Source organism: Danio rerio, chromosome 15 (genome assembly GCF_049306965.1).
Source record: "Danio rerio strain Tuebingen ecotype United States chromosome 15, GRCz12tu, whole genome shotgun sequence".
In the NCBI taxonomy this organism is placed as follows: Eukaryota; Metazoa; Chordata; class Actinopteri; order Cypriniformes; family Danionidae; genus Danio; species Danio rerio.
The window spans coordinates 29,670,156-29,695,000 of record NC_133190.1 but is presented as its reverse complement, the minus strand read 5'-3'; the positions used below and the strand labels follow the sequence as shown (position 1 = coordinate 29,695,000).

At 36.7% G+C, this 24,845-nt stretch overlaps 2 protein-coding genes and 1 long non-coding RNA gene across 6 annotated transcripts in view; 1 reads left to right on the top strand and 2 right to left on the bottom strand.

Annotated features, from left to right (window-relative positions):
• bcas3 (BCAS3 microtubule associated cell migration factor) overlaps positions 1 to 24,845 on the bottom strand; it is a 402,314-nt gene that overhangs the window by 146,087 nt on the left and 231,382 nt on the right.
• Positions 10,454 to 16,701, bottom strand: LOC141377854 (uncharacterized). The gene is made up of 3 exons (XR_012390884.1): positions 15,821 to 16,701; positions 15,655 to 15,741; positions 10,454 to 12,987 (listed from the first exon to the last, which is right to left on the bottom strand). It is a non-coding gene; the product is annotated as an uncharacterized lncRNA (long non-coding RNA).
• Positions 16,681 to 22,918, top strand: LOC137487757 (uncharacterized). The gene is made up of 8 exons (XM_068213746.2): positions 16,681 to 16,731; positions 17,656 to 17,780; positions 17,885 to 18,262; positions 18,360 to 18,576; positions 20,467 to 20,693; positions 20,815 to 20,962; positions 21,342 to 21,451; positions 21,807 to 22,918. Exons 1-8 carry the CDS (start codon positions 16,692 to 16,694, stop codon positions 22,113 to 22,115), a joined length of 1,554 nt encoding a protein of 517 aa, XP_068069847.2. The 5' UTR covers positions 16,681 to 16,691; the 3' UTR covers positions 22,116 to 22,918.

The following is a 24,845-nucleotide window of genomic DNA, read 5'->3' as shown; positions in this document are numbered from 1 at the left end:
TTACCAAAACAAAGTTAAATGAGACGTCTTTTTTACAATTTCTGTGGTAGTAAATGCAATGATTACAGCAGTTAAACACGGGTAAAGTTCGATTTTCATATGTCCCCTTTAACACTAAACCTACAACAAAATCCATCATGGAAGAGAAATAACATGGTAATCATGGGCTGCTGGTAGGCCAGAGGCCCTAATTTTAGTCGTATTGGAAAGGCTGGGGTTGGGGGGACGGCCTGCATTAGGTTGCGGGAACAAACAGGCTGTAATTTGCGAGCCTCTGGTGTGTTTTGGTGATTGCATGCAGGCCTTCATTAGAGAAGTGTTGGCAGTGATGATAAAGCGAAGCTTGTTTAGGAGTGATGATCAGAGAGTAGGACAGTGAGAGCGGAGAAGGGAAAAACCACATGGAGGATATTAACAGTTCTCTCGATGAATAATTAGAGAAGAGACGAGACAGAGCGATGCTGCATGCCACAAACATGCAGCTGCTGAGCTTCCCTACGCATGTGCATCCTGACTATGAGTAAACAAAACCGTGACTCAAAAAAAAAAAAAAAAAAAAAACATACAACAAAATGTATAACAAATATATATATATATATATATATATATATATATATATATATATATATATATATATATATATATATATATATATAGTATATTAAAATAAAAAATTAAAAATAAATCAACCCAAAATAAACTATAACAAACATAATTCAATCTAAAAATGAATACAAAAAATTACATAAATACAAAGTAACATATCAATTTAAAAATAAATTAAGTAAATAAAATGACTAACAGTAATAAAATAAATTAATGTAAAGTATTAATGAAAATAATCCAACATTGCTAAAATTAATAAACAAAATATTATATATTAAAAGTCTACAAATGAAAAAATCTATAAAAAATCTATAAAAAAATAAATATTAAAGTACTGCAAATACTAAATACATAACTACTAATTTCTGAACAATAAATAAAATAAATGCACAGCAAAAGTAGCTAAAAACTAAAAGTGAAGACAAAATACTATAAAGATTTACTATTTGTAATAATAGCTTGTCATCATTTAATCTTCATGCTTATTCAAATTAATAAAATAATTCACTTAAACAATTATAAAAACATAAAATAAATACAACATATATTGTAAATCAATACGTAAAATGCAATTAATTGTTAAATAATAAATAAAACTAATGACAATAAGCAACAAAAATAATATAAAAACAAAAACAAAAAAGATAATATGAATTATGAATTAATCATAAATAAGCACTTGATATAAAAATGCTATAAATAGTAAATAATATACAAGTTGTTTATAAATAACTACAACACATAAAAACAAAGCATAAAAAACAAATCAATTTAAACAAATACCAAAATAAAGTACACTAAGGTGCTGTTCCAAACACTAATGCTTGATTCTGATTGGCTGATTAAAATTCTAAAGTTTGCAATTTTTTTTAGGGAAATTAATTATTAAAGGAGTTCCAGGCAGAATTTGATCCAAATTGTGGCCGCATCAGCACCTCTGTCGTCTGTCATTACTTATTCCTTACATATTTCACAATGGCCTCATTTATTACAAATAAAACAATTAAATAAATCATGAATAAAATTATGTTTGATAACAGTTCTCCTCCACGTGTCCCCCTTGTAATAAAAGCTGATGCGTCAGCTAAAAGTATGTTTAGCTGTTATATGGAGTACTTGATCTCTCACTCCAGGAGGAGGTCTCCAACAAGAGCTTAGAGGAAGAAAGATAAGTTTGAGTGTTTTCCTGGCAAGCCTCGAGAGGCTCCCCATCGCTCTTCAGAGAAAACATTTCGACTAAGAGCTCGTCGCTATCTGTATTTGTATAATTTCTCCTGCTTTTGGTTTACATTCTTCCAACCATTTCCAGCACTTGGTTTTAGGAAACGGAGACGCTTGCTTTAGACTACAGTGAAATAAATCACGCTGCTTGTTGTTGGGTACAAATAAACGACACAAAGTGTTGATTTAAAAATAAAAATTTGGAAGTGGAGAGATAGGCTCTTCCTGCCTAGTTTTCCGGAAAGCTAGTAAACACAGTGCTGCGTGTCACTGTGGGAGTCATGGCCGAGCCACAGGAAGGGGTAACACAGACCTCTACGAATGTGTGTGTGTGTGTGTGTGTGTGTGTGTGTGTGTGTGGAAACAGTGAGACGGTGGGTCAGTGTCCTTCTCTACACGCAGGCCTGTCTGGCTGCCAAGTGCCCAGCTGCCAGTAGGTGTCTGTTTACAGGACGGCCCAGTCTGAGGAGGCCAATGGCTGTCCTTCCTTTCTGTCTGACATGCAAACAAACATAATCTAAACATACAGTCTCCTGCACTAATATTGACACCCTTGGTGACTATGAGCTAAGAAGAATGAAGAAAAGTCTTTATTGTCTAAACTTTTGATCTTTTGCTCAGAATATTAATAATAATATTAAAAATCTCGGTTTTTGGATGAAAGCAGAGACTCCAGAAACCCTTTCAGACAATTTGTGGTGGTAATGCTGGATTGTAGTTTTGCAGACTTTCTGACCCCACTACCCAGCAAGCTGTGATTCTTGGAGATTTTTGAGCGAATTGAACAGACACACATTCTCTTCCAGGTTCTTTCTCAACAATTGCTGTTGACTGCAATTTCTTTATTATGGCCCAAATTGTGGAAATGGACATTTTTCTGTGTTTTTGCTATTTTTTTAAAGCTGCTTGCCATTTTGTGGAACGTTTTTCTGCAAATCACAATTTCCTTTAACAATTTGCTTGAACAGTTTCCTGTACTTATTCATTCAGGTGCACTAAATTGTAAAATTTAAAAGGGAATATGCTTAAAAAACATGTTGCTCAAATGAATTCATATGAATGTTAATAATTGTAGCACAGATGTATCAAACAAAACATTCTTATTTTATAAAATAGGTCTTTGCAACTGTGCTGCCATTGCAGTGTTTGTTCTCAATGACTGAGTTTACATGGACATCATTAATCAAATTAGTTGCCTTAATCCGAATTAGACAATAATATGTTTAAGGTGTTTGCATGAGTTGGTTTTAGAATGTTCTGTTCATGCTCCCGTTTTACATGTTATAGCACACAGATCGATCTGTATCATTGCGTCACTACGATTTCCACATTTCATCCAGAGTTTCATGTAATTTCGGGTGTTCATTTTTTTTATTTTCCGACTTTAACTGCAGTTCGGCAGTGTTACTTTCATTCAGAGACATTTTATTCATGCCCCCACAACAAACTGCGGTATTGGATGAGAGTGTGAAGGACTGGTGTTTTAATAGAATGTGATACGGCATGCCGAAAAAAAAAAACTCAGAATTTTGCGATGTGTCTGTCGCAATATCATGTCGCAAAACTCAGTGAGAAGTCCTACATGATGTTATAGTTTGATTAAGGTGATTACATCTGTACTGCACTACAATGTTTTAATTCGATTTCTGTTTAGTTCAATTATGACTTTAGTCGGATTAATGTAATCAAAAATCACTGTTTACATGGTCGACTCTTAATTAGAGTATTGTCTTAATTGTATTAAAATCGTATTATTTGTGTCTATGTAAATGTACTCAGAGCAGAGCATGTTTATTGATGATTGAGCAAAAGATCTAAATGTTAAACAGTCCTCTTTTGGCAAACTACTGAGGGTGCCAATATTAGTGGAAGGCATTGCATCTGACCGCTCCAATCAACGCTTAAACCGACATCCTATTTCATCTGACTCCGATCAGAGGTTTGGTTTGAGTCGAGCGTGAGAAGGCAGGTTTTAAGTGGTGAGATTTGTGAGAACGAGAGTTTGACTGAGAAAGCGCAGAGCTCTTTATTCTAATTCAACATGGCTGAAATGAACATGGAGGGCTGCTGCTTTCTTTCATTAAAAGGTGAGGCCTTGTCGTTTCAAACATGCAAATGGGGAAAGATCGGTGGCCCCAAAACTCCTGGTCTTGTGTTACATGGGATCTCTACGCTGCGGTCACAGGCCTGTTTTATGTAATATAAGTTGATGGCAAAATTGCAAACCACACAGCTAAACTCTGCAATTTTTCCCCTCTTTCATTCATGTAATACATGTCTAAAATTGACCTTTAAATCAGCGGTTCTCAACTGATCAAAACACAAAGATGAATAAATAATCATTATCAATGCCAATAAATACGGAAAATGGAAGAAAACACATTTGATATATTCATCAAGGCAGTGTTATTGTTTCTCAAAAAATATAGTAATTTAAAGAAGGGTACATCTATTTTAACCTATTCAGGCTGTTAAGATTCAATGGTTAAAGGCACAGGGGCGTGACACTGTGATGCCCCAACCCTGGGATGTGTCCCGATCATTTTACTGATAATTGCTAGAGTACAGCAAACTAAATGCTTACAATGCAAGATTCATAAAGTGGAATTGAAGGATTGAAAGTTCATTACCATTTTTGAATAGGATGCTTGCTCATAAGACTCAAGTTGGTAATTTTAAAATTGAAGCCATGTTGTATTTCACCCGCTTCAAATGTCATCACTCGATTAAATGGGTGTTATCAGTGATTAACAGCTGATAGATATGGGCGAGTAGGGGCCTTCTGCGCCTACTGTTAGGTTCAAAAGGCTGTTATCATCCATCCACATGGATGGATGTTATAGCTGAGGTTAATCAGCTAAACTAATGGAGAAGACTTAAGATCCAGATCTGTTTTTACATTACTGTCATGGTTGGGTTTGGGTTGGGGTAGATGTTAAATAAATACAATTAATGGGAAATTGAATAAATAAGATAAATAATAGTCATGTTAACTTCCGGCTGCAGCCGTGTGTATGTAATCTATAGCTGGTTAACCATGTGGATGGATGATAACAGCTTTCTGAGCCCACTAGGCGCAGAAGGCCCCTACTAGCCCATAGCTATCAGCTGATAACCATTGATAATGGCCATTCAATCGAGTGATAACATTTGAACTGGCTGACTATTTACATATTGTATAAAATCTTCAGCACTTGATAAACTGTAATGATGGTAATGGATGTTCCCTTTCCAAAATGTGCTGCATGCAGAGCAAAGGAGGGGTTTGGAACAACGTATTACACTCAGGCTACATTAAAACTAGTATGTTTTCAATTTAAAATGTTTTTTTAAACAAACAAAAAAAAAATGCTCCTTATGCAAAGTGGTATGTTTGCTGTGTTTTAGAAAAAAAAAAACAATCTCCATCCACACTAGACAGAATAAATTGCATGATACATGACCATGCTCACTGGACATGTACATATATTACTGGCATCCATACCTGCTGTCTATCAGATGTGTAATGGTCATATGAGGGGATTGATGAATCAAGGAATATTACGCAATGAGCTATATGCACACAAACTTTTAATTTTCAGCCCAAGGGCTTCTGGCGAGCTGACTTTCCACTTCAAAATTGTCAAGTTTAAGATCGGATTTCTTTAAAAATCAGCGATCTTCACTGTGTGTTAGATATATGATATGAAGTGGGTCTCAGATCAGACAAGAAGCACTGCAAGTTCCATTTCCCCAGCCATGCCTTGAAAATGAGTTTATTTTACCCCAGTATAATCAATTGAATTTCTGTGCTAGCCTGTTGTCTTTCATCTTGTTTTACGCTTGAACAACTAAATTAATGCTTAAGTCTATTTAACTAAATGTATTGTAATTACATTACAATATAGATTCTGTAAAAACAACCTTGTAAAATTGACAATAGTCACATTAAGCTTTCACTGGAAGTTTATCGTTGGCTTTAAAACTCTAGCTGTGCATAGAGCCCAGAGTGGAGAAGACCAGACAGAGAGCAACTGTGAATAGTCTAAATTTAGCCCATGTTTACTAAATCACAACACGGTTGTTGTTGTTTTAAACTAAAACACAATCCTCAGCATTCATATCCATAATCCAACTTTAAAAATAAATGTAAAAAAGTGAACTCACGTGTGTATACATATATACAGGTATTTTTATACAAGGTAAAACTATTTTATGTAAATACACACATACACACATGTATACATATTATAATATACAAATTATATTGTGTGCACACATACACATATACTGTACATATTATGTTTATTATAATACGTCATTGACAGTGACCTAACAACTCTTGCAATGTTAATGTAACAAAAAAGGCACACCACTGCGGTCACGTCCACTCAGTCTCTCTACGAGTGTACACATGCGTGCATGTGAAATGTGATGATAGCTTTCCTCTTTCCTGTCTGCTTCTCTTTCCAGAACCACTCCCACCCCCCCAAGCCCCTTTCAGTTCATCTTAATTATGGCACAATTAGGCGCTACAAATGGCGTCAGAGCGCATGCTGCCCGTGTCTGAGCCGGGTCAGTGTTTCCAATTTCCTGCAGTAATGGGCCTGTGATGGCTGCCCCTGCTGTCCGCCACCCTGACCTCACCAGGCCCCGAGGTCACGACCCTCAGCCCTGCTGCTGTGTTCAGAACCCAAAGGGGTCGATGCTTGTCGACTTAAGGGTGTGCTGGATTATCTTACAGGCCTTATGAGAAAGAAAATGAGACAAAAAGCTTCACAAAATAAATCTTAAAATGTCTTTCTATAACGTGTAATGGCAAAGCAGGCAGTCATCACTCACTTGCGAAGCTTCAGATCATTAATATATACGGGATCGTATCCAGAAATGGCCGTTTGAGGTGAAGGTAATGTCTTCGGCGCGATTTGGATTGCTTTTACACATGTGCATTAAAATCAAATCCACATTTCATGGCAATAACTAAGCCACTGCCTTCATGTAGAAAGTGTTCACTTAAAAAAACAACCTTAAGAGCTGTTTCATTTCTAAACAAAACACACTATTACTTTTTCAGGCAGTCTGTAAATGGAGTTTTCCATATTTTCCATAAAAACACGCAATATGACATTTGCTGGGGGGCTTGAAAGAGCGGTACATACTTGGCTCAGGTCTTTGCTGTTTCATTGATTAATTCCCATCAGACCTCATAGAGCTTAATACATCAGCAGTCCGGCCTTCTAGCGGTAAACGTTCAGAGTCTTTCTCAATGAATATCACATGTACTCTTTCAAAACGTTGCCAGGTTGTGTGGACCCCGTGTCAACTTCCCCTTGTGTCTTTCCGTAGCCACCAACTCCTGACACCCGCTCACACAAGATACGCATTACGTGCAAGGATCAAGTCTATGATGTGTACATTACTCTTATTCATCGGGTTCTGGAGCTCCTTTAAGACGGCAATTGCACATTTTAAAACCGGTGGTAACATAATATCCGCACCAGGACCATGTTACTTCTGTGCTGTGCGGGGCGTCAGATCAACAGAAGACTGGGAAAAGGTCATCAATTCTTATTTAAGACCTGTTTCATTCGTTATTTGACATGCCCTGGCTATTAACTTGAAGCCAAATGGGTTTGCAAAATTTCCCAGCGGTTCAATTTTTTGAAAACATACTATTAATAATAATAGAGGGATAAAAAAAAGTGATAACGTAATTCTCCCAGAAAAAGATTTGCACACTAATATCACACAGCTAGACACAGAGAGAGAGAGAGCGAGGATTTTGAAAACAAACAAGCTCCGAGTATGCATAAGTATCAATAAACACAATTCTTCCGTCTCGGAAGCTTCCTGCTTTATTTGATTAAGCGGGGTGAAAAAACAGAGCAGTCATGCTCATTGCTTTTCTTCCTCTTCCCTTCCCCTGCAATCTTCTCTGTGCCTAATGGGAATCGGAAGTTTAAGTGAAGCTGCCTGGCTAGCCTCGGCCTAACCTCTCCATCTGGAAGGGAACTTGCCAGCCTTGGGGCTACTCCCAACCCTTCCCAGCTGTTGAGTTTGGGGCTTTTGTTTTTGTGGGCTTGGGAAAGCATATTTTTGTAAATGATTGCCATATCCTCCACCAGCTGCTGACCTCGGACCTGTCCCTGGTTCTCATTTCAGCCGCGACTGACCCCGAGTGTCCGTGAGCAGGAGTCTGCAACTGCTTTGGTAAGTGTGAGCGAAGAGATTCCCCTTCGGAAAATCCACAATGACTTCCGTTATTGACATAAAGAGCGAGTTTGTGTCTCCGCGATGCACTAAAATCAGATTTGATTAGAGATCTCGGAGCGTGCATCTGCTGCAGGCCTGGTGTGTATGAGTCACTAAGCATGTGGTTTGTCTCATCACTCTCTCCTTCTTTCTCTCTCTCTCTCTCTCTCTCTCTCTCTCTCTCTCTCTCGTTGGTTTTAATCAAGGCGTCTGTAACAGGGAGGAGCCGACCTCCTCTTTCTTCACGGGTTCAACTGCCAATGATGTGTAACTTTGGTTTCTATGGAGGCCTGAATAATACAACTCCCCAAACTTGCAGTAAGCGGCAACAAATTAAAAACTAACTCTGAATGCCTGGCACGTAACTGCTGTGCTGACCTGGTTGTGTGCCTTAAGATGAGCAAAAAGCAACCCAAGGGTCTCAGGCCGGGCGTCTCGGTTTGTAAAAATTTTAAAGCCTTTGTGCTACCTGCACACCAGAAATAGCTGTCAGCAACCTCCGTCATGTTTACGGCAGCTGTCAAATGAAGCAGGAAGGCTCTGCGTTAATTAAAAATACATTGGCCGTTAACGCGTCGGTTGGTGCCAATAGGCAGCGTATTTTGTGCAGTTGTTGTTGCAGTATTGATGAGCCTGCTGGCGCTCCATAATTCATCAGGCTTGGCCACCTCAGGTGAGGGTCGCCCACTGTAGAGCCAAGCGCTTCTGTTCACAGTGTGGCACTGCAACACACACACACACACACACACACACACACACACACACACACTATTCTCAGCACTTTCTCTGCTCGGCTGCTGTGTGTAGCGCACCACTGGGTAATTGCATGGTAATACTTCATTATGGCAGCACTGTAATTTGGGCACTGGACACTTCAAAGAGATTCAAAACCTCTTCACAGACAGCGCAAATTACTGCGAGTCCACATAACCCCTGCTTTGTTTTGACTGGTATTGTTTTTGGCCAAGTATCGCGCTCCAAAATAAACACGGGGAGCGATCAGAGCGTATTTTCAATCGTATAATCGTCGCAGCTGATTACAAAGCACAGCGGTGCGGTGTGAAAGAGTTAAAAAGTGGATTTTGCCGTCATGTCAAGCCAAAGCAGTATAACATTCGGTATCAAAGGCTTATCTAAACAAATGGCAGCTTCTGAATGACACGCTTGTGGATGGAGCTGGCCGGGGCACAGGGTGGTGAGACGAAGGCTGACCGGAGGTATAGAGCAGCTGGAAGAGATCCATCCTCACAATCCATAATCACAAGCTCATTTCTGCTTCCTGCTGGTGTATGATGCGGAGAACAAAAGTTCACACTCATGCTTGGGTTTTAGTTTGTAAACGTCTGGACAATGTCTGGTTTGTTCATCTAAAAAAAGCTCCATAAATGTTTTTTTATGCATGTTTCACAAGCTGTTTTTTAGGGTGACAGTAATAGTATAAGGACATTGAACAGCAATGAATTGAAACACATTTTTAATAAACAAAAAAAAAAAAAAAAATCAAGAGAAACATAAAAAAAAACATAAAATTTGGTTAAAACTTTGTATTTATTTATTTATTTTGCAATAACGCGTTTAATAAGTGCACCAAAAATTAATGGCTATCTTTACTGAAAAAAGAATGACAAATATAGATTTTCAAAAGGGGTGTACTTATTTATGCTGAGCACTGTACATTTGATGTGTAATACAGCATAGTGACACTAAATCACGTAGAATGTGTAGGAGCATGGGTTGATTATGCTCTTTCTCCACCTTCCTGAAAAATCTCCAGCAAAAGACCCAAACGCAATTAAAATACAACACACATTCGCAGCGACCTGCCAATATCCTGCACATGATTGTAAAGTTCAAACGTGGCAAGACTCCATTCATTAAAAATACAAGACTCACACACAAACACATCCTACTGTTGTGTGTATCTTACACGTGGGTGCACAAATGAAGCCGGTGAGGTCAGTAAAACACAGGTCTCATCCAAAACCTACACTGCAAAAACTGAAATCTAAGAAAGTAAAAAAATCTTATTTCAAGAAAATGTGTCTTGTTTTTTTGCTATTAAAGATAAATAGTCTTATAAAATACACTGTGGAGTAGACTATAAATCTTAATTTAAGAAAACTGATCTTCTTCTGGCTAGGCAAGTAAATGTCAACTAATTTTAAGCAAGATTTTACTAGAAACAAGTGAGAGCTATAAATCCCAAATTGGTGCACGTTCAATAAGATAGTTGTGCTATTTTTAAGACTAATACACCACTAAAATTTCTAATTTTAAGAATATTAAGAAAATATTATTATTTTAGTTTAAATTTAATTTTTTCATACAATTTTGTGTGGGTGAGACTGTCTGTTTTTGAAAATTGAATAAAGAAAAATGGCTGTGAACAAACACATGGCTTAAAAGGATTTTAATTCTTATTTCGTACTGAAAAAAATGCAAAAGTTGTATCAACAACAAACTCATTGAACATTTGTATTCACAGAATTTATGTATGTATATGCACAATCACTTATAACAGATTTCTTCCTGTCAAAATGGACAGCTCTTTACAAGTATTAAAAAGTTAACCTAAGGAATATTCTGCGTTCATTACAGGTTACCTTTAATCAACAGCATTTGTCGCATAATGGTGATTATCACAAAACAATAACTTTCACCTTTTCCTTCAAAGAATTTAACCCAGAATAATATTTTAAAACATCACAACGATAATTAGAAGAAACATTTTTTTTTAACATTTCAAATAAGGCAAAACACAAATTTACAGAACACACAAGTTTTTCACACATTTGAAGCTCTATGTAATTCAATCACATCACCGAGGTAATATTTTAAAGGCACATATGTAATGTCCTTGTGGATGAAACTGTAATATGGTGTGAAGTCTACAAGTTCATCTGCGTTTACTAGTTCAGTTCCCTCTGCTAAGTTGGGAACGTCAACTTTATAAGACATGTAGTCTCTGTCAAAACAGACAGTACTGTACCTCTGACACTCAAAACAATACAAAGATGAATTTATGACATAAATGTTCTTCACAAGTCCAAATTCTGGCAGGCTACTAGAATCTGCTGTACACACAAGCAGTGTTTTTTCACAAATGTATTTGTTACCATTCAAAGTAATCCATTTAACAGACACTGCATGGTCTATCTGATCAACTCCAAAGTAGTCCTTTACTTTTCCTTTTAAATATGGCATATTTTTTACATCTGATACTGGTCCCAACACACATTCACTAGTAAAAATGGGGTGGTTGGAACTGTTAACATTCTGACAGCATTCGAACATTTGATTATGCCTAACCAAGGACTTACAGACATTTTTGAAATTTACTTTTGAAACCCATTTTTTAAAGAAGCAATGCTTGGATTCGAATCTCATGCACATGTGACGGAGCATTGGTCCTAACAGTTTAATCTGGGAAGGAACATGAATCAAGTAATGTTGTTTAGGCGTTATGTTGTAATCTGGGAAAAGGTCCTTAAAATGTTTAAGATGCTGTTCGATAAGTACTTTCAATTTGTCAATAGTCTCAAGACATATAACAGGTGAAAACAAAAGCTGAACGATCTCGAGAAGTTCAAGAATAAATGAAAAATATGCACTACCTTTAATCACATCCAACAGAAATGGCAATATTTTGAGCAGAACAAGCATTTGACCTGAGGACTGCTTCAGTTTATTGTCATTGGAAGCTAATGTACTGTATGCAATAGGACAAGGCCTATCTCTAGTATCTTGGGGAGAGTATGGGAAGCCAATAATACCAGCATTGAAAGCATCTAGGTCCAGTTGTCCTAAAAGAACCAATTGTTTCAACAAGCACTTAAGTTCAAAGGGAGCAATGCCCTCAAGAATTATGTGCATTATATCTTGAGGCGTTTGTTTGATTAAATTGAAGGCAGGGAAATCCATTACTTTGCTCCTTCGGTTTATTCCGTATGAAGTTTTAAGGCGGCTCCTAAGAAACTCAGTGCAGGCTTTCTCAATGTCACTGCACTGTCGAATATGTCTTTCCAATGTTCTTTGCTCAAAGCTATCTTCATTAAAATAAATCTGCATGTCTGCAAATGAACATTCACAATGCCTGCATTTACTGTATGCAAAGCCCACACCCTCTTTAAATCCACACAGCTCATGCTGAGCTAAAGTATCTCCACATATGGATACCACTGCTCCATATATTTCATGTTCACCACATGCATGATGAATTTTCACACCATTATAAAGCTTTACCAAGTCCTCATGCAGTCTTGCCAGTATGGCATCAACTCCACATTCTAAGAGGTCACTTTTCTTTGCAATTGCAAGAAGGCGGATTGAAGCTAATTTGGACCTGTACTTTGGATTAATGTTCCCCAAAGTATAGTAAAACATGAGCAACTTGTTCTTTGAAGCATGAGACCCGAGTGGATTGCAAATTTCGATTTCATCTGAATAAAGGATAATCTGTAAAGCAGAGGGTTTAGAGGAAAACAAAGGGTGTGATTGCATGAGTTCACCATCTATGATGTCATAAAAATATCCACTGCAGCATTTCTGAGGTCCATCATTTATCATTGCAAAGATTTTAGGATGACACAGTAATTGTTCTAAACTATCAATCAGTGGTATATAATGGAAACATTTGTTTTTTATGCAGAGGCCTCTTCTTTTTTCTCTTTTTTGACAGGATGCTGCAAATCGAACTGAAACTTCTTCTGCTTCCACATAACTGAATTTTTCTTTTATGATACTATCTTGCCTGTATGCTGTTGAAATCGTAGCAAATGGATCTTTAAAGGAGTCAAAGATTCCCAAAGCTTCTTGTTGAAGCTCACTTTCTGAATGTCTGTTGAACACTGTTTGTAGCTGACTCCTCAAGCTGTTTAACAACTGAGCTTGATACTCCTGAACTGCTGCCAAAACATCATTCACACCGCTCTAAAGAGAGGGGAGGGAAAAACACTTTAAACTGAGATACACTGAAAATTACAATAAAATAAGAACAAATTATTGTGTGAGAATGTGTGCCACCTCTCATAAAGCAAAAATAATCTGCCAAAAAAAAACAAAACTGTCATTTATTAGGCAAACAACATCTAACATCTAGCATATTTTTTATTCACGCAACATTTATGACCTTTTTTGGCCTTGATAACAGCTTGGAGCCTTGCTGGCAATAGTTGTGTGTATGTACCGACTGAATGAATGAATGAATTAATAAACAAATAGTGTAATAAAGTGCTTAACTATTTTTCTGCCTTTCTTGAAAACTGAAAATTAAAAAAAAAAAAAAAAAAAACACATTTAACCAGGGTTCGAAATTAACCATTTTGCTTGTTAGCACTGGTCCTAACTTTAAAAATTTAAGAGCACCAGCCAAAATTTTGGAGCACATATGATATTGCACAGATAATATTGACATATAAATTATTATTTACATGTCATTTTTATAGCAATAACTGTCTTTTCATGAGCTGTGTTAAATTTTACATATAGCTGCCACTTGGACAAGTTACAGCATCCTGACGATTAAATAAAGAATTAAATAGAACCTCTCACGCTTAAAATGTGTAGATTCAACGGTAAATGGTGGATTAACATTCACCACATGATCACTAATCAGATGTGGCATTATCTGTAACTTCAGGTGGTTTCTAAAACAAAATCTGTCAGTGTCATTTTCATTCTCTCATCTTCATTGCTTTACATTTTCCCGTTTGCTCCCTGTCATCTAAAGTTGTTGACTGAGTGAATGACTGCTGATATTAACCAATCCATGCGCGTTCAGTTCTACACCAGTGGGCCAATAAGAAGTGTGGAAAGGCGGGTCAAGCAGTGCAGGCTTTGTTTACTTCAAGTTCAGGTTACAACTCTTTTAACCTGTTCCTGAGTGCTGCTTTTGACAATTTTAGGTGCAAAAATGCATTCTGCGTAAATGTGTCCTAAAATCGGGTGAACATTTGCAGTGAAAACCGGTTGCACGGCAACAATTTTATGCACTTGCACAAATGCTTCCAAATATATTTTTAGGTTGCATAATAAATAACATTTCAGGCGCACATGCGGCCAAAACGGTCGCAATTTCGAGCCATGATAATAACAATTACTTTTAACTAGGGCTAGGCGATTTGGCAAAAAAATAAAAATCTAGGTTTTTTTATAAAGTTTGACCTATTCACGATTTCGATTTTTTTTTTTTTGTCTCACTAGTCTTCTCAAAACATTACAACAATATGACTGAAGTAACATTCTTTTTAAAAGTAACTTGAAAAACCATCTGGTTAAGGAACATTTTATTTTTAATGGCCATGCCATACAAAAATCGGTCAAGGTGTAATGTAAAACAAATTCACGAGTTAAATAGCATTGCTGAAGATTTGAATAAGAAATATTTGTGTAAATATTGCAGTTGCAGGAATACAGAGGTATTTTTTGCCAGTTTTGTTGAGCCTAGGAAAGATTGGCTGTCAGCTCGGCTTTGACTTTGTCTTCTTCTGATTGAATGACAGGTTGTAATGCTGCTGCCCTTTTTCTAAAAAGATACAGTGAAAGTAAAGGACTGAACAAGGAAACTGTAAAGCCTAATTTAACCCAGTGTGTGAAGTTGTGGACGCAAAGCAGGAGCAAATACAAGTACCAGATGTGTGTCTAATGTAAAATAATATATTTAATCTATTTTTCTTTTCCCCCCTTTTAAATACGCATCATCTGATGCGCTTTGCTCCACTCTGCCTGATCTGTCAGGTTTTCAACTAGGTCCGCTAAATGACGTCATCGGGGCGGGTACTTTCATTTTCACCGCTACTGGCCCTCACCTCTGCTCGTGTTCAAACCAAAAGATCGGCGCGGTTTTTCACATGGCAGGGTTTTACGTCCTTTATACATGTTGAGATCGAGTTTATCGACTTGATGAGGGAATGTCTTGACAATATACACAGACGTGCAACAAGTGAAATCCTACATGACTTCACGCTTTAACAGGCAATCAAGCAGGTCGCACACCAGAAGCGCCGCGACAAGGCGAGCACATGACAGTTTAAAGTATCACACACCAAACGCGCACATTCGCATGATATTTAACATGAAACTAATCAGATGGCGCTCTGTGGTGCGGCTGAAATATGAAGTGCTTCGTGAATTGTGGCTGGGCGGCGCCGGTATGTGTACAGAAATCTGTTTAGAATTCTGCGTGTTGCTGCGCGGCGCGGCGCCGAGAGACGCTTCTAGTGTGCTTCCTGCTTCATACAGAGAGTGAACCAAAGCGCATTGGTGCCATTATGTATTAAATCTATATATTTTTTTAAAAATCGCGATTTCTCGATTTAATATAAAATTAGATTTATTAATTAGATTATTAATTATTAAATTCGAATTAATCGGAAAAATCGCCCAGCCCTACATTTAACCATCATAAATACTAAAAGTAAAGAGCTAACGCATACTGACAGATTAACCATAACAAAACATAACATTTTATTTTGTTACAATTGCGGCACAACCCTTAGGTGGTTGTCTCATAAATTCATGCACTGTGTGTGTCCATACATACGTGCAAAATATTAACATAATATTTTGTAAAATTGATTTATATATTAGTTAACTAACCTGTGACAAATGATGTTTCTCTCTAGCCGTTATCACAACAGCAGTGGCATGTCTGGACAGCACATCATCACTTGATAATTCATCATTCTACACGGGAAAAAAAAATCTTAACTATAATAATTGCTTTATATAAAAGACAGTAATAAGATCAAATATATTCATTTACCGTGTTTTCATTGGGGATGCATGAAGAACATAAGTCAGCCAAAGGCCTGTTTGGAATGAGCTGTGTGGGATTCGAATCATTCAGTATATCCTGTATTTCCAAGTTCTGAGGCGTCGGCAAAACAGAGTTATTAGTGCTCAAGCCAGAAAATACTGTTTCACCAGTGTCGAAAGCATCAAAATCACCAAAATGTTTCACAGGAACAGCAAGAGAGGGTTGTTCATCCACAGAGTCTTCCAACATCGTTCCATTATCCAACCTGTTACTCGAGTTCCCTGCATCCTGAGCCACCAATATTGGGCCACTATCTGCCCACACATTCTTGCTGGATGTCTCGTGTAACGTTACCGATCTGTCTATCCGAAGTGATCTGCTCCTACTCACGCCGTCTAGATATTGTGAGTGTGTTCTTCTAACGTGATACCAAAAAGAGTTGTAGACTCTGTACTCTTTGGTGCATCCATCTATTCCACAAACTAGGCGGAAATCTGGACTACGACTATGTGCAAAATTAATGTGACTCAATAAAGATTTGAGTGTAAGAGCCACAAATACGTAACAAATGACGCAGCGCCAAATCATTTTCTCCGGTGAAAACACGTAAAGATTTTGTACCTCCAATACAACACCAGAATTATAAAATCGATGATAAATGTCTCTTTTAACCCCAGTTTTTTTTTTTCTTAATCCGGAAAAATAATATTATACGCCACACCAAACAGTGAAACACGAAATTAGAACGCGCGCGCCGGCCTTGTCCCTTTCACAACAGTGATTTAACCGTGACGCATTTACGTTAAGACGCATGCGCACTTACAGCGCGCCAAAGGGAAGTTAGGAGACAGCTACTTCCTTGCGCCAGTTTCTCACCATGGATGGGCTCGACGACGTTGCGATTTCCACTCTAAAAGGTTAGTAATTTTTTAAAATCACTTATTTGTTTCTTATGGTCAATTTGAGTTTGATTTTTAATGTAATATGCAATGCTTTCTACGGAGAAAAAAAAGCAAAACAAAAACACGTCTTTGTAATCGAATGAAATTAAGGATCGATCCTTAAGTTACAACATGCACTCAGAATGATTTTATTTAAACGTAGATACACTTGTATTTATTATTGTATAGTGCCATAAATTGTTGTTTTGCTGTTGTTCAGTACTGGGTGCTATCAGGCTACTATTAAATGTATCACAACTCCTTTTTTTTTCATAATACCGAACTTAATGCTAACAAAAATAACATAGTCAAGTGTTAAAGGATCTCTTATCATTATTGCCTGTTTGTTTCACTACATTTAGACATTTCATATTTGTAAGAGTAGGCCCAAACACTTTACAATATGGTTCATTTGTTAACTAGATTATTTAACATACAAAGATTGAACAGTATTAATTATCAGTTATAAAAGCACGATCGCCTCACAGCAAGAAGGTCACTGGTTCGAGCCTCGGCTGGGTCAGTTGGCATTTCTGTGTGGAGTTTGCATGTTCTCCCCGTGTTTGTGTGGGTTTCCTCCGCGTGCTACGGTTCCCACCACAGTCCAAATACATGTGCTTTAGGTGAATTGGGTAGGCTAAATTGTCCGTAGTGAATGAGAGTGTATGGATGTTTCCCAGTGATGGGTTGCAGCTGGAAGGGTATCCGCTGTGGAAAACATGTGCTGGATAAGTTGGCGGTTTATTACGCTGTGGCGACCCCAGATTAATAAAGGGACTAAGGCGAAAAGAAAATAAATAAATATTAATTTCAACATTTACTAATGCATTACTAAAATCAAAAACACAAAATATACATATGCTATGTTGTCTAATGTACTGTATTTGCATGTGTTCTAAGCTGCTAACATTGGGGAAGACATTTTGCCATCTCTCTCGCGAGAGGATATCCGAGATCTCTTTCCTGGTCCTGAACACTTCCTGCGGCGCAAAGCCATTTGGCATTTGACTCATAAGGAAGAACAAGTAATTAATTTCAAACACTTGTATATTGGATATTTTTAATCTATTAGTGGGCATAATTTCAGTACAGATTCATGTGATTTGATTTGTGTTTTATTGTGTTTTAGGAGCACATCATTCCTGTTGAAGGTTCATCAGCAGATGATAAACATACTGAAAGTTCAAAACAAGATGACCCCAGTACATCAAAGTTTTTAAAGTTACCCAGCCCAGAATATGTTCTCTTCACTGACAGTGAGCTACAACAGATGAGACGCACATACTTCGAGCAGCAGCGTCTTGGAAAAGAGGGTGACGTCACCTTATCGAAGGAGCTTTTCTGCCGGCTCATCCGAAATACCATGACAAACATGGTATCAATAGCAAGAGCATCTTCAGATGACTACAAATATCCCACTAAACATGAAGTTATTGCCATGGCAAAACGGTTAGTGGAATACTACCCTATGATAAAAGATAAGTCAACTGGATCTAGGCACGAGTGGGTGAGTGACATCATTTACTTAATTATTAAATAAAACATAGTTTTGCTGCTAACATTTTGTCAAAAATACCAATTGTTGCTTTTATTCTGTTGTACAGGACACTGTTGCCAAAAAGCTCCTGAAGCGACTTTCAAATATCCGAAGTCCCATGAAGGCCAAACAGCCTCCTTTCAAAAGAGCTCGTCAGGACAAAGAACCTTCCGCTGCTGTGGCAAGTGACTATGATGCTGATTCCAGTGCTTCAACAGTCATTCTGTCATCGCCTTCAAGTTCAAGCACCCCACGGCAAGAAAATGACAGCATTGATGAAGCATGTAAGTACATTAAAATTTACTTTAAAATAAAGTAGTCAGTAGGGATGCTCATTTCAGTTAATTTTGCCAACCAGCTCGTTAATCGGATATAAACAGTTAACTGGTCAGAATAATATTAAATTATTATTATAGTTTTGTTTTTTTTAACTGACGTGTCTATTTTGTGTCAAACACATTAAATATTGCTATTTAAAATACTGATTTATTTTAACATGCGAACATATTAATAACAGAACATAACAACAGAACATCTTCACGCACCTGCCATCTTTCCAACAGCATAGAAAACCAGAATAAACTAAGGAAAATGAATAAAATAAATAGGCCTGCCCTAATTTTTCATTTAAATTATTAATTTATATCACAAAAAGAAAACACTGACTGAATCCTTTTAAGGAACCGGCATAGGCTGTTTTTTTCCAATCATGTTTTTTTTCTTCCGTCAAATAAAAATAGCAGACTTCCTCAAATCGCTCGCTCCACGGAAAATATGCATTTATTTAATGCCCTGCTGTTATTATAATCATAAAACATTTTAATAGAAATAATTATTTTAAAGATTATATATTGATATAAAGATCTCTCTCTCTCTCTCTCTCTCTCTCTCTCTCTCTCTCTCTATCGTAATAAAAATATGCTTAAATGAAAATAATGAAAAGACAATGACAACTGAACTCGCACATATGTTGACTTTTTGTGAACAGTATTGCTGTTTTTTTTTTTTCCTTTCCAAAAACACCTTTTATGTTGACAAGGAAAAAAGAAGTGCGCCGATTTCCTCTGCTTGTGCACAAAACCTCTTGCACACCCCTCAAATATAACTTACGATGGTCAAGCGCGGATCTTTTGGTGCACTCTCAAATAAACACTGCTGAAGTGCGATTTAGTGCGTTTATGTAGTGAGTATGTCTACAACCTTTATTAGATTTGCTAGGAATATTTCAGAATGTCTCCAATAAACTTAGAGCGGCATTAATGTGTCCTGAAGTAAAGTGAAACAGCTATAAACCCCAGCAAGATAAAGTCATTGCATGCGGAACCACAGGCCATCTATAAATAAATGAAAATTATGAAAACTTTGTTCATCCTAACTGAAAGCTACGTCGTGTTTGCTGGCTTCACGCATCACGCACCTGTCAGTCAGTCAATCAGTCAGTCTGTCAGCACGCAACCTCAAAGGGTTTAACAAATAGCGCACATCACGGATACATAAAGTTTGCGCTGTTATAATTCACTTGCTTTTTAATATGTTTTAACGATAATAACCCGCTATTAAAAACAACAACAACAACAATAACAATGTTTTGTATAGGAAGCTATAATGTAGCCTTAAAGGGATGCATTATGGTGTCGCACCCCGCCATGGAAGAATGAATGTAGCGGGAACCCTGCTCTTTAAAAGTTCTCTGTAGTTGTCTTGACAACACACACACTGCTGCTCTGGGTTGAGCCGCGTGCAAAACTCTTGCGGCTTTTAGTAAACCATTCAAAAGATACCCCTCTTAACGCAAAAAGCGCATTCGATCGGCCCCTTATGCAACTAAACTAAAAATATATGAAATAGTATTTTTTAATTGTTTAACTGATACCATACGCATGATACAAATGCATCCTTTCGGTTAACAGTTAATCGATTACTTTGAGCATCCCTAGTAGCCAGACATGTCACTTCCCTGGGACATGTTCTGGCCATGATTTTTATATTTATATATATATATGTGTGTGTGTGTGTGTGTGTGTGTGTGTGTGTGTGTGTGTGTGTAATACATAACATCTTATTTGGTGATATATGCATGCCGAATTTGTTCTATTTGTAATGTAAAATACATTGTTCAATTGTTGATTTCTGTGCATCTTGTTCAGTAATTATATTGTATGGCTAAATTGCAGCTGATGGTCCTGACAACAGCCTTGACAGCCAGAAAACCCAGGCAAGACATTACAGGACCCTACAAGAAATGTACAAAGCAAAGAAGCCAAATAAAGCTGCTGTAACCCATCTATTAGACCTGGAGTTCCAGTCCAGAAGAAGTTTCATTGACTCAAATGTATTGAAGGAGCAAGACAAACCCACAAATATTTTGCAAGCGTACCCCTGCTTCAAAGAGTTGGACCATGTAGGTACACGAATGCTTACATTTTAGACAGATGTAAAACATACTAACACATATCCCATATCCTCTGCCTAACTGCAGACAGCCAAATAATTTTGTTTTTAATATTAAATAATTATTTCAGGCAATGGATGAACTACGAAGAATCATTGAGCCAAACAACTCCAAATACATTTCTGAGGTGAAGGACAGGTGGGAGAATTTCTACTCCAAGGTTCAGTTTTATGGAGTGATGAAAAAAGTCATGAAGCCTCCAAGGACATTAAATGGAGGTAAAACTTTAATTTAATTTGAATCTGTATAGATCAAGGGTTCTCAACTCTCATCCTCAAGGTCCAGTTTAACTCCAATCCTAATTAAACACACCTGAGCTAATCTGTGTTTTCAGTTTCTAAAAATCTACAGGCTGGTGAGTTTAGAGCTAAAGGTTGGAGCTGACCTCTAATCTCAAGGGCCAAGTGTTGAAAACCCTTGTTGTAGATCAGTTATTTTTTTAATTCAAGAAGTTTTCTGTTTTCAGTTAAAAACAGTGTTGTGTAAACAGTCCCTTAATTCAGGTCTCAAGGATCAGAAACCAGTGGTATAGATTATCCCCATACATCTACAGTAATGTCTGATATTAATATCTTTTTTTTTTTTTAACTTATCTAGTTGAACATGCCATTGCTGTTTTTACTGCCCTACCGCTGCTCTTCCCATCTGGGTCTGCAGCACCGAAGAAACAGGTCCCAATCAGTGAGGCTCTTTTCCATGTTCTGACGGTGAGTTTTACTTTAATTAGTGATAAGTTATTAACAGGTGACTACATTGACAATAAAATACTAGGTTAAAACCATCCCAATTGCACTACGTAAAATTGGACATGCAACGTAACAACTAACTTAAAGGTATTGTAAAAAAAAATTAAATTATGTCTTCATTTACTTAATCACATCCTGCTGAACACAAAAGTAAGATATTTTGAAGAATGTTGATATGCTATCCCAGATCTGTTGGGTTGGCATTCACTTCCATTGAAGAAAAAAAAATATGGAAGTGAATAGTGACCCAGATCTTATATTAATTTTTGCTGTGTTTGTAGTCTGAATTCTGCATTTTTGTTACTTGGTTTTCTAGCCCTCAGAGGATCCGGATACCTACATCCACAGGCGTGCATTTTCCAGTCCTGTCTTGCTGGTTGGTGAGGAGAACTGCATGGTGGTTGTAGGTACAACCCCAGTTCTAACATTTGACAAAGACTTGCTCTATGAGGGGCCTCTCTACCTCCTGGCCTATTACTATGCATTTCATCTCACATATCCAAAGTGTCTTGCAACACTCCTGTCTGTGTTGCAAACACAAGTTCTGAGAGATGTCATCCACGAGCAGGATGAAACCCCCTCGTACAAAAAGGCCATTCATGAATGGAGAATGTTTGTTGACTAATTGCTGTTTCAAACTGCTGTGGCTGAGAGACAGCTGCATTTTTTTTCGGCCATTATTTGCACTTGATTTGTGCTGTTAGGAGTTTTTCCCCATTTTCAGTAGATTAAATGTATCTAACATACAGTAATGCAGCACAGCAAAACAAAAAAAGTACTTGCTGTGTGTAACTTTACAGGACTGCTGAGGGTATACAGTGTTGTTTTGTGCCAGAGTATATTTTTTGTTGTTATTATTAATGTTGGACTGTTCATCCTGTTTTGCTGTACCTCAGTTGTTTAAGAGAAAAATTTTCATTTTTGAATCATTGAGGCATTGTTGACCCAAACTTCAATTACTTCTTAATCTTATGTTGTTTCAAACCTGGGTTTCTTTTTCTTCTTTTGGCTACAGAAAATATTATTTAGAATGTTGGTAACTGTTGATGGTAGCTATTGACTTTCATAGTATTTTTTTTTATTTATTTTGTATATTTTTCTTGCTATGAAAGCTACCAACATTCTTCAAAGTGTCATCTTCTGCAAAGAAACTCATACAGGATTTGAAGAACATAAGGGTGAGCATGATAATTATTAGATTTTTGGGTTGCTATCCAGTTATGTAGTAAATTGATCCAGGCTGTTTGAAGCTTAAATGCTGTTTGAGTTTGTGTAGACAGGCAAAGCATTTTGCATAGAATACTTGGGGTTTCTGTGCCAGGTATTTTATTTCATTTTAAAGTGTAAGCTTGTCTTTGCTTATCCTGCCTTATGTTCCATTTGTTTAGACCTTTAAAGAATGTTCTTTAATAAATGTTCAGCAAAGCTGGAAGTTGTTTCTTCACTTAAAGTAGGGGAAGGTGTGGGAGATATTTTCTCTTAAGAGTTTTCATCTCATTTAGGTTTTTGTGTGATCTTAAAAAATCTAAATAGGCTGGATTTACGGTAAACTATTCTACTTTCAATGCATTTTCCCCCCAAAATTATTATTGTCGTGCTTCAAAAAAAGAGAAAAACTGCTTAATTTTAAGCTTGTTTGTCTAGTTTTAAGAACTAACTGTAGATTTACTGACTAGATTTAAGTTCAAATATTCTACTTTTAATGCAATTTGTTCTAGAATTATTCATGTTCAGTGCTTATAAAAAGAAAAAAACTGCTTAATTTTAAGCTTGTTTGTCTAGTTTTAAGAAATAACTCTAGATTTACTGACTAGATTTAAGTTCAAATATTCTAGTTTTAATGCAATTTGTTCTAGAATTAATAATATTCAGTGCTTATAAAAAGAAAAAACTGCTTAATTTTAAGCATAATTGTCTAGTTTTAAGAACCAACAGTGTTTTTAATGGCTAGTTTTAATACAAATTTCACTTATTTATGTTCTATTAAATTCTTATAAAAAGCTAAAATGACTAGTTTTAAGAATTTGTGTCTAATTTTAAGATCAATAGAAATTTATTATCGTCTAGATATTAATGCTATTTTCAAGAATTCTTACCAAGTCAAATTTGCTTACCCCATTGGCAGATTTATTTGCTTGATTTTGGTACACTTTAACTAGATATAAGTCATTTTTGCTTGTTTCAGGAAGGGCATTTTTTGCAGTGTATTCCAACATCGCAGGAGGCTCTCCGACAAGCTGATATCTACAAAACAACCTACACACTCCAGACACGCAAAGATAAATGGACAGTTGGGGCTCAAAAGCAAAGAGATGAAACATTCTGGGCATAAATATTTCAATTTTTTTTATTTGTCTGTTCGAGATGCATGCTGAAAATAGACACAACTCAACCAATCGCAACACCATCACAGCAAAGAGCAAACATGGCCATGGGTTATTTTTGCTATCATTTAAATACATATTTTCACACCATACTGAGCAGCAATTCTGGAAGTTTGTTACAAATCTCCAAACCCTAAGAGATAACTAATGGTACAAACAGTAGATGGTGTTTTTTGTGGTACTGTATGTGGATGAAATGAAAACACTAGGAGAAACAGTGTCCAAACTTGTGAGCAAATGCAAATTTCCACACCAGCACAACAATTGCAAATGTGGAATCTGAATGTAAAGAAAGGAAAACTGCAATGGAAATTAATATTAATACTGTGTGCATTTTTCAGGTGCTTGGGGTCATCACTGTAAATATTATGTTTTTAAAATTTAAACATTGAAAGTAATAATAAATGTTTCTTGAGCAGCAGATTATATACTGTACTGTATTCATTTAAATGTATGTGTATTTACAAAAAGAAGAGAAGAATTGTGTAGGCAATGCTGGTTAGCAAATGGTAATGTAATATGGATAACATTTGGTAGTTGTACAGTAACTAGGTTACATTACACTTTAAAATGCTCACTAATTAGATTACATCATAAAAGCAGTAAATCATTCATACTTTATTGATTATCTCTAGTGCTTTTCATGTTTTAAATTAGGGATGCTCTGATCAGGATTTTTGCAGCCGATACAGAGTATCGATTCTGATGCTTCAAGCTTCAAAATACATAAAGCACGCTTTCCCTTTAGTTATGATACTTGAGTGGAGATCTCTTCTTACCTAAAAGGATAAATCGGGGAAATAGATTTATAGATAAAACAGATAAATAGATAAAACCAATTAATAAATGAGTGAGCTTGTTTAAAGTTTTAGTAAACTTGCAATATTGTCAAAAACACAAAAGTTCTTTCAGTTCTTGTATGTAAAAAGGCCTAAATATATGCAAGGTCATTCAAATATTTTGTTCATCTC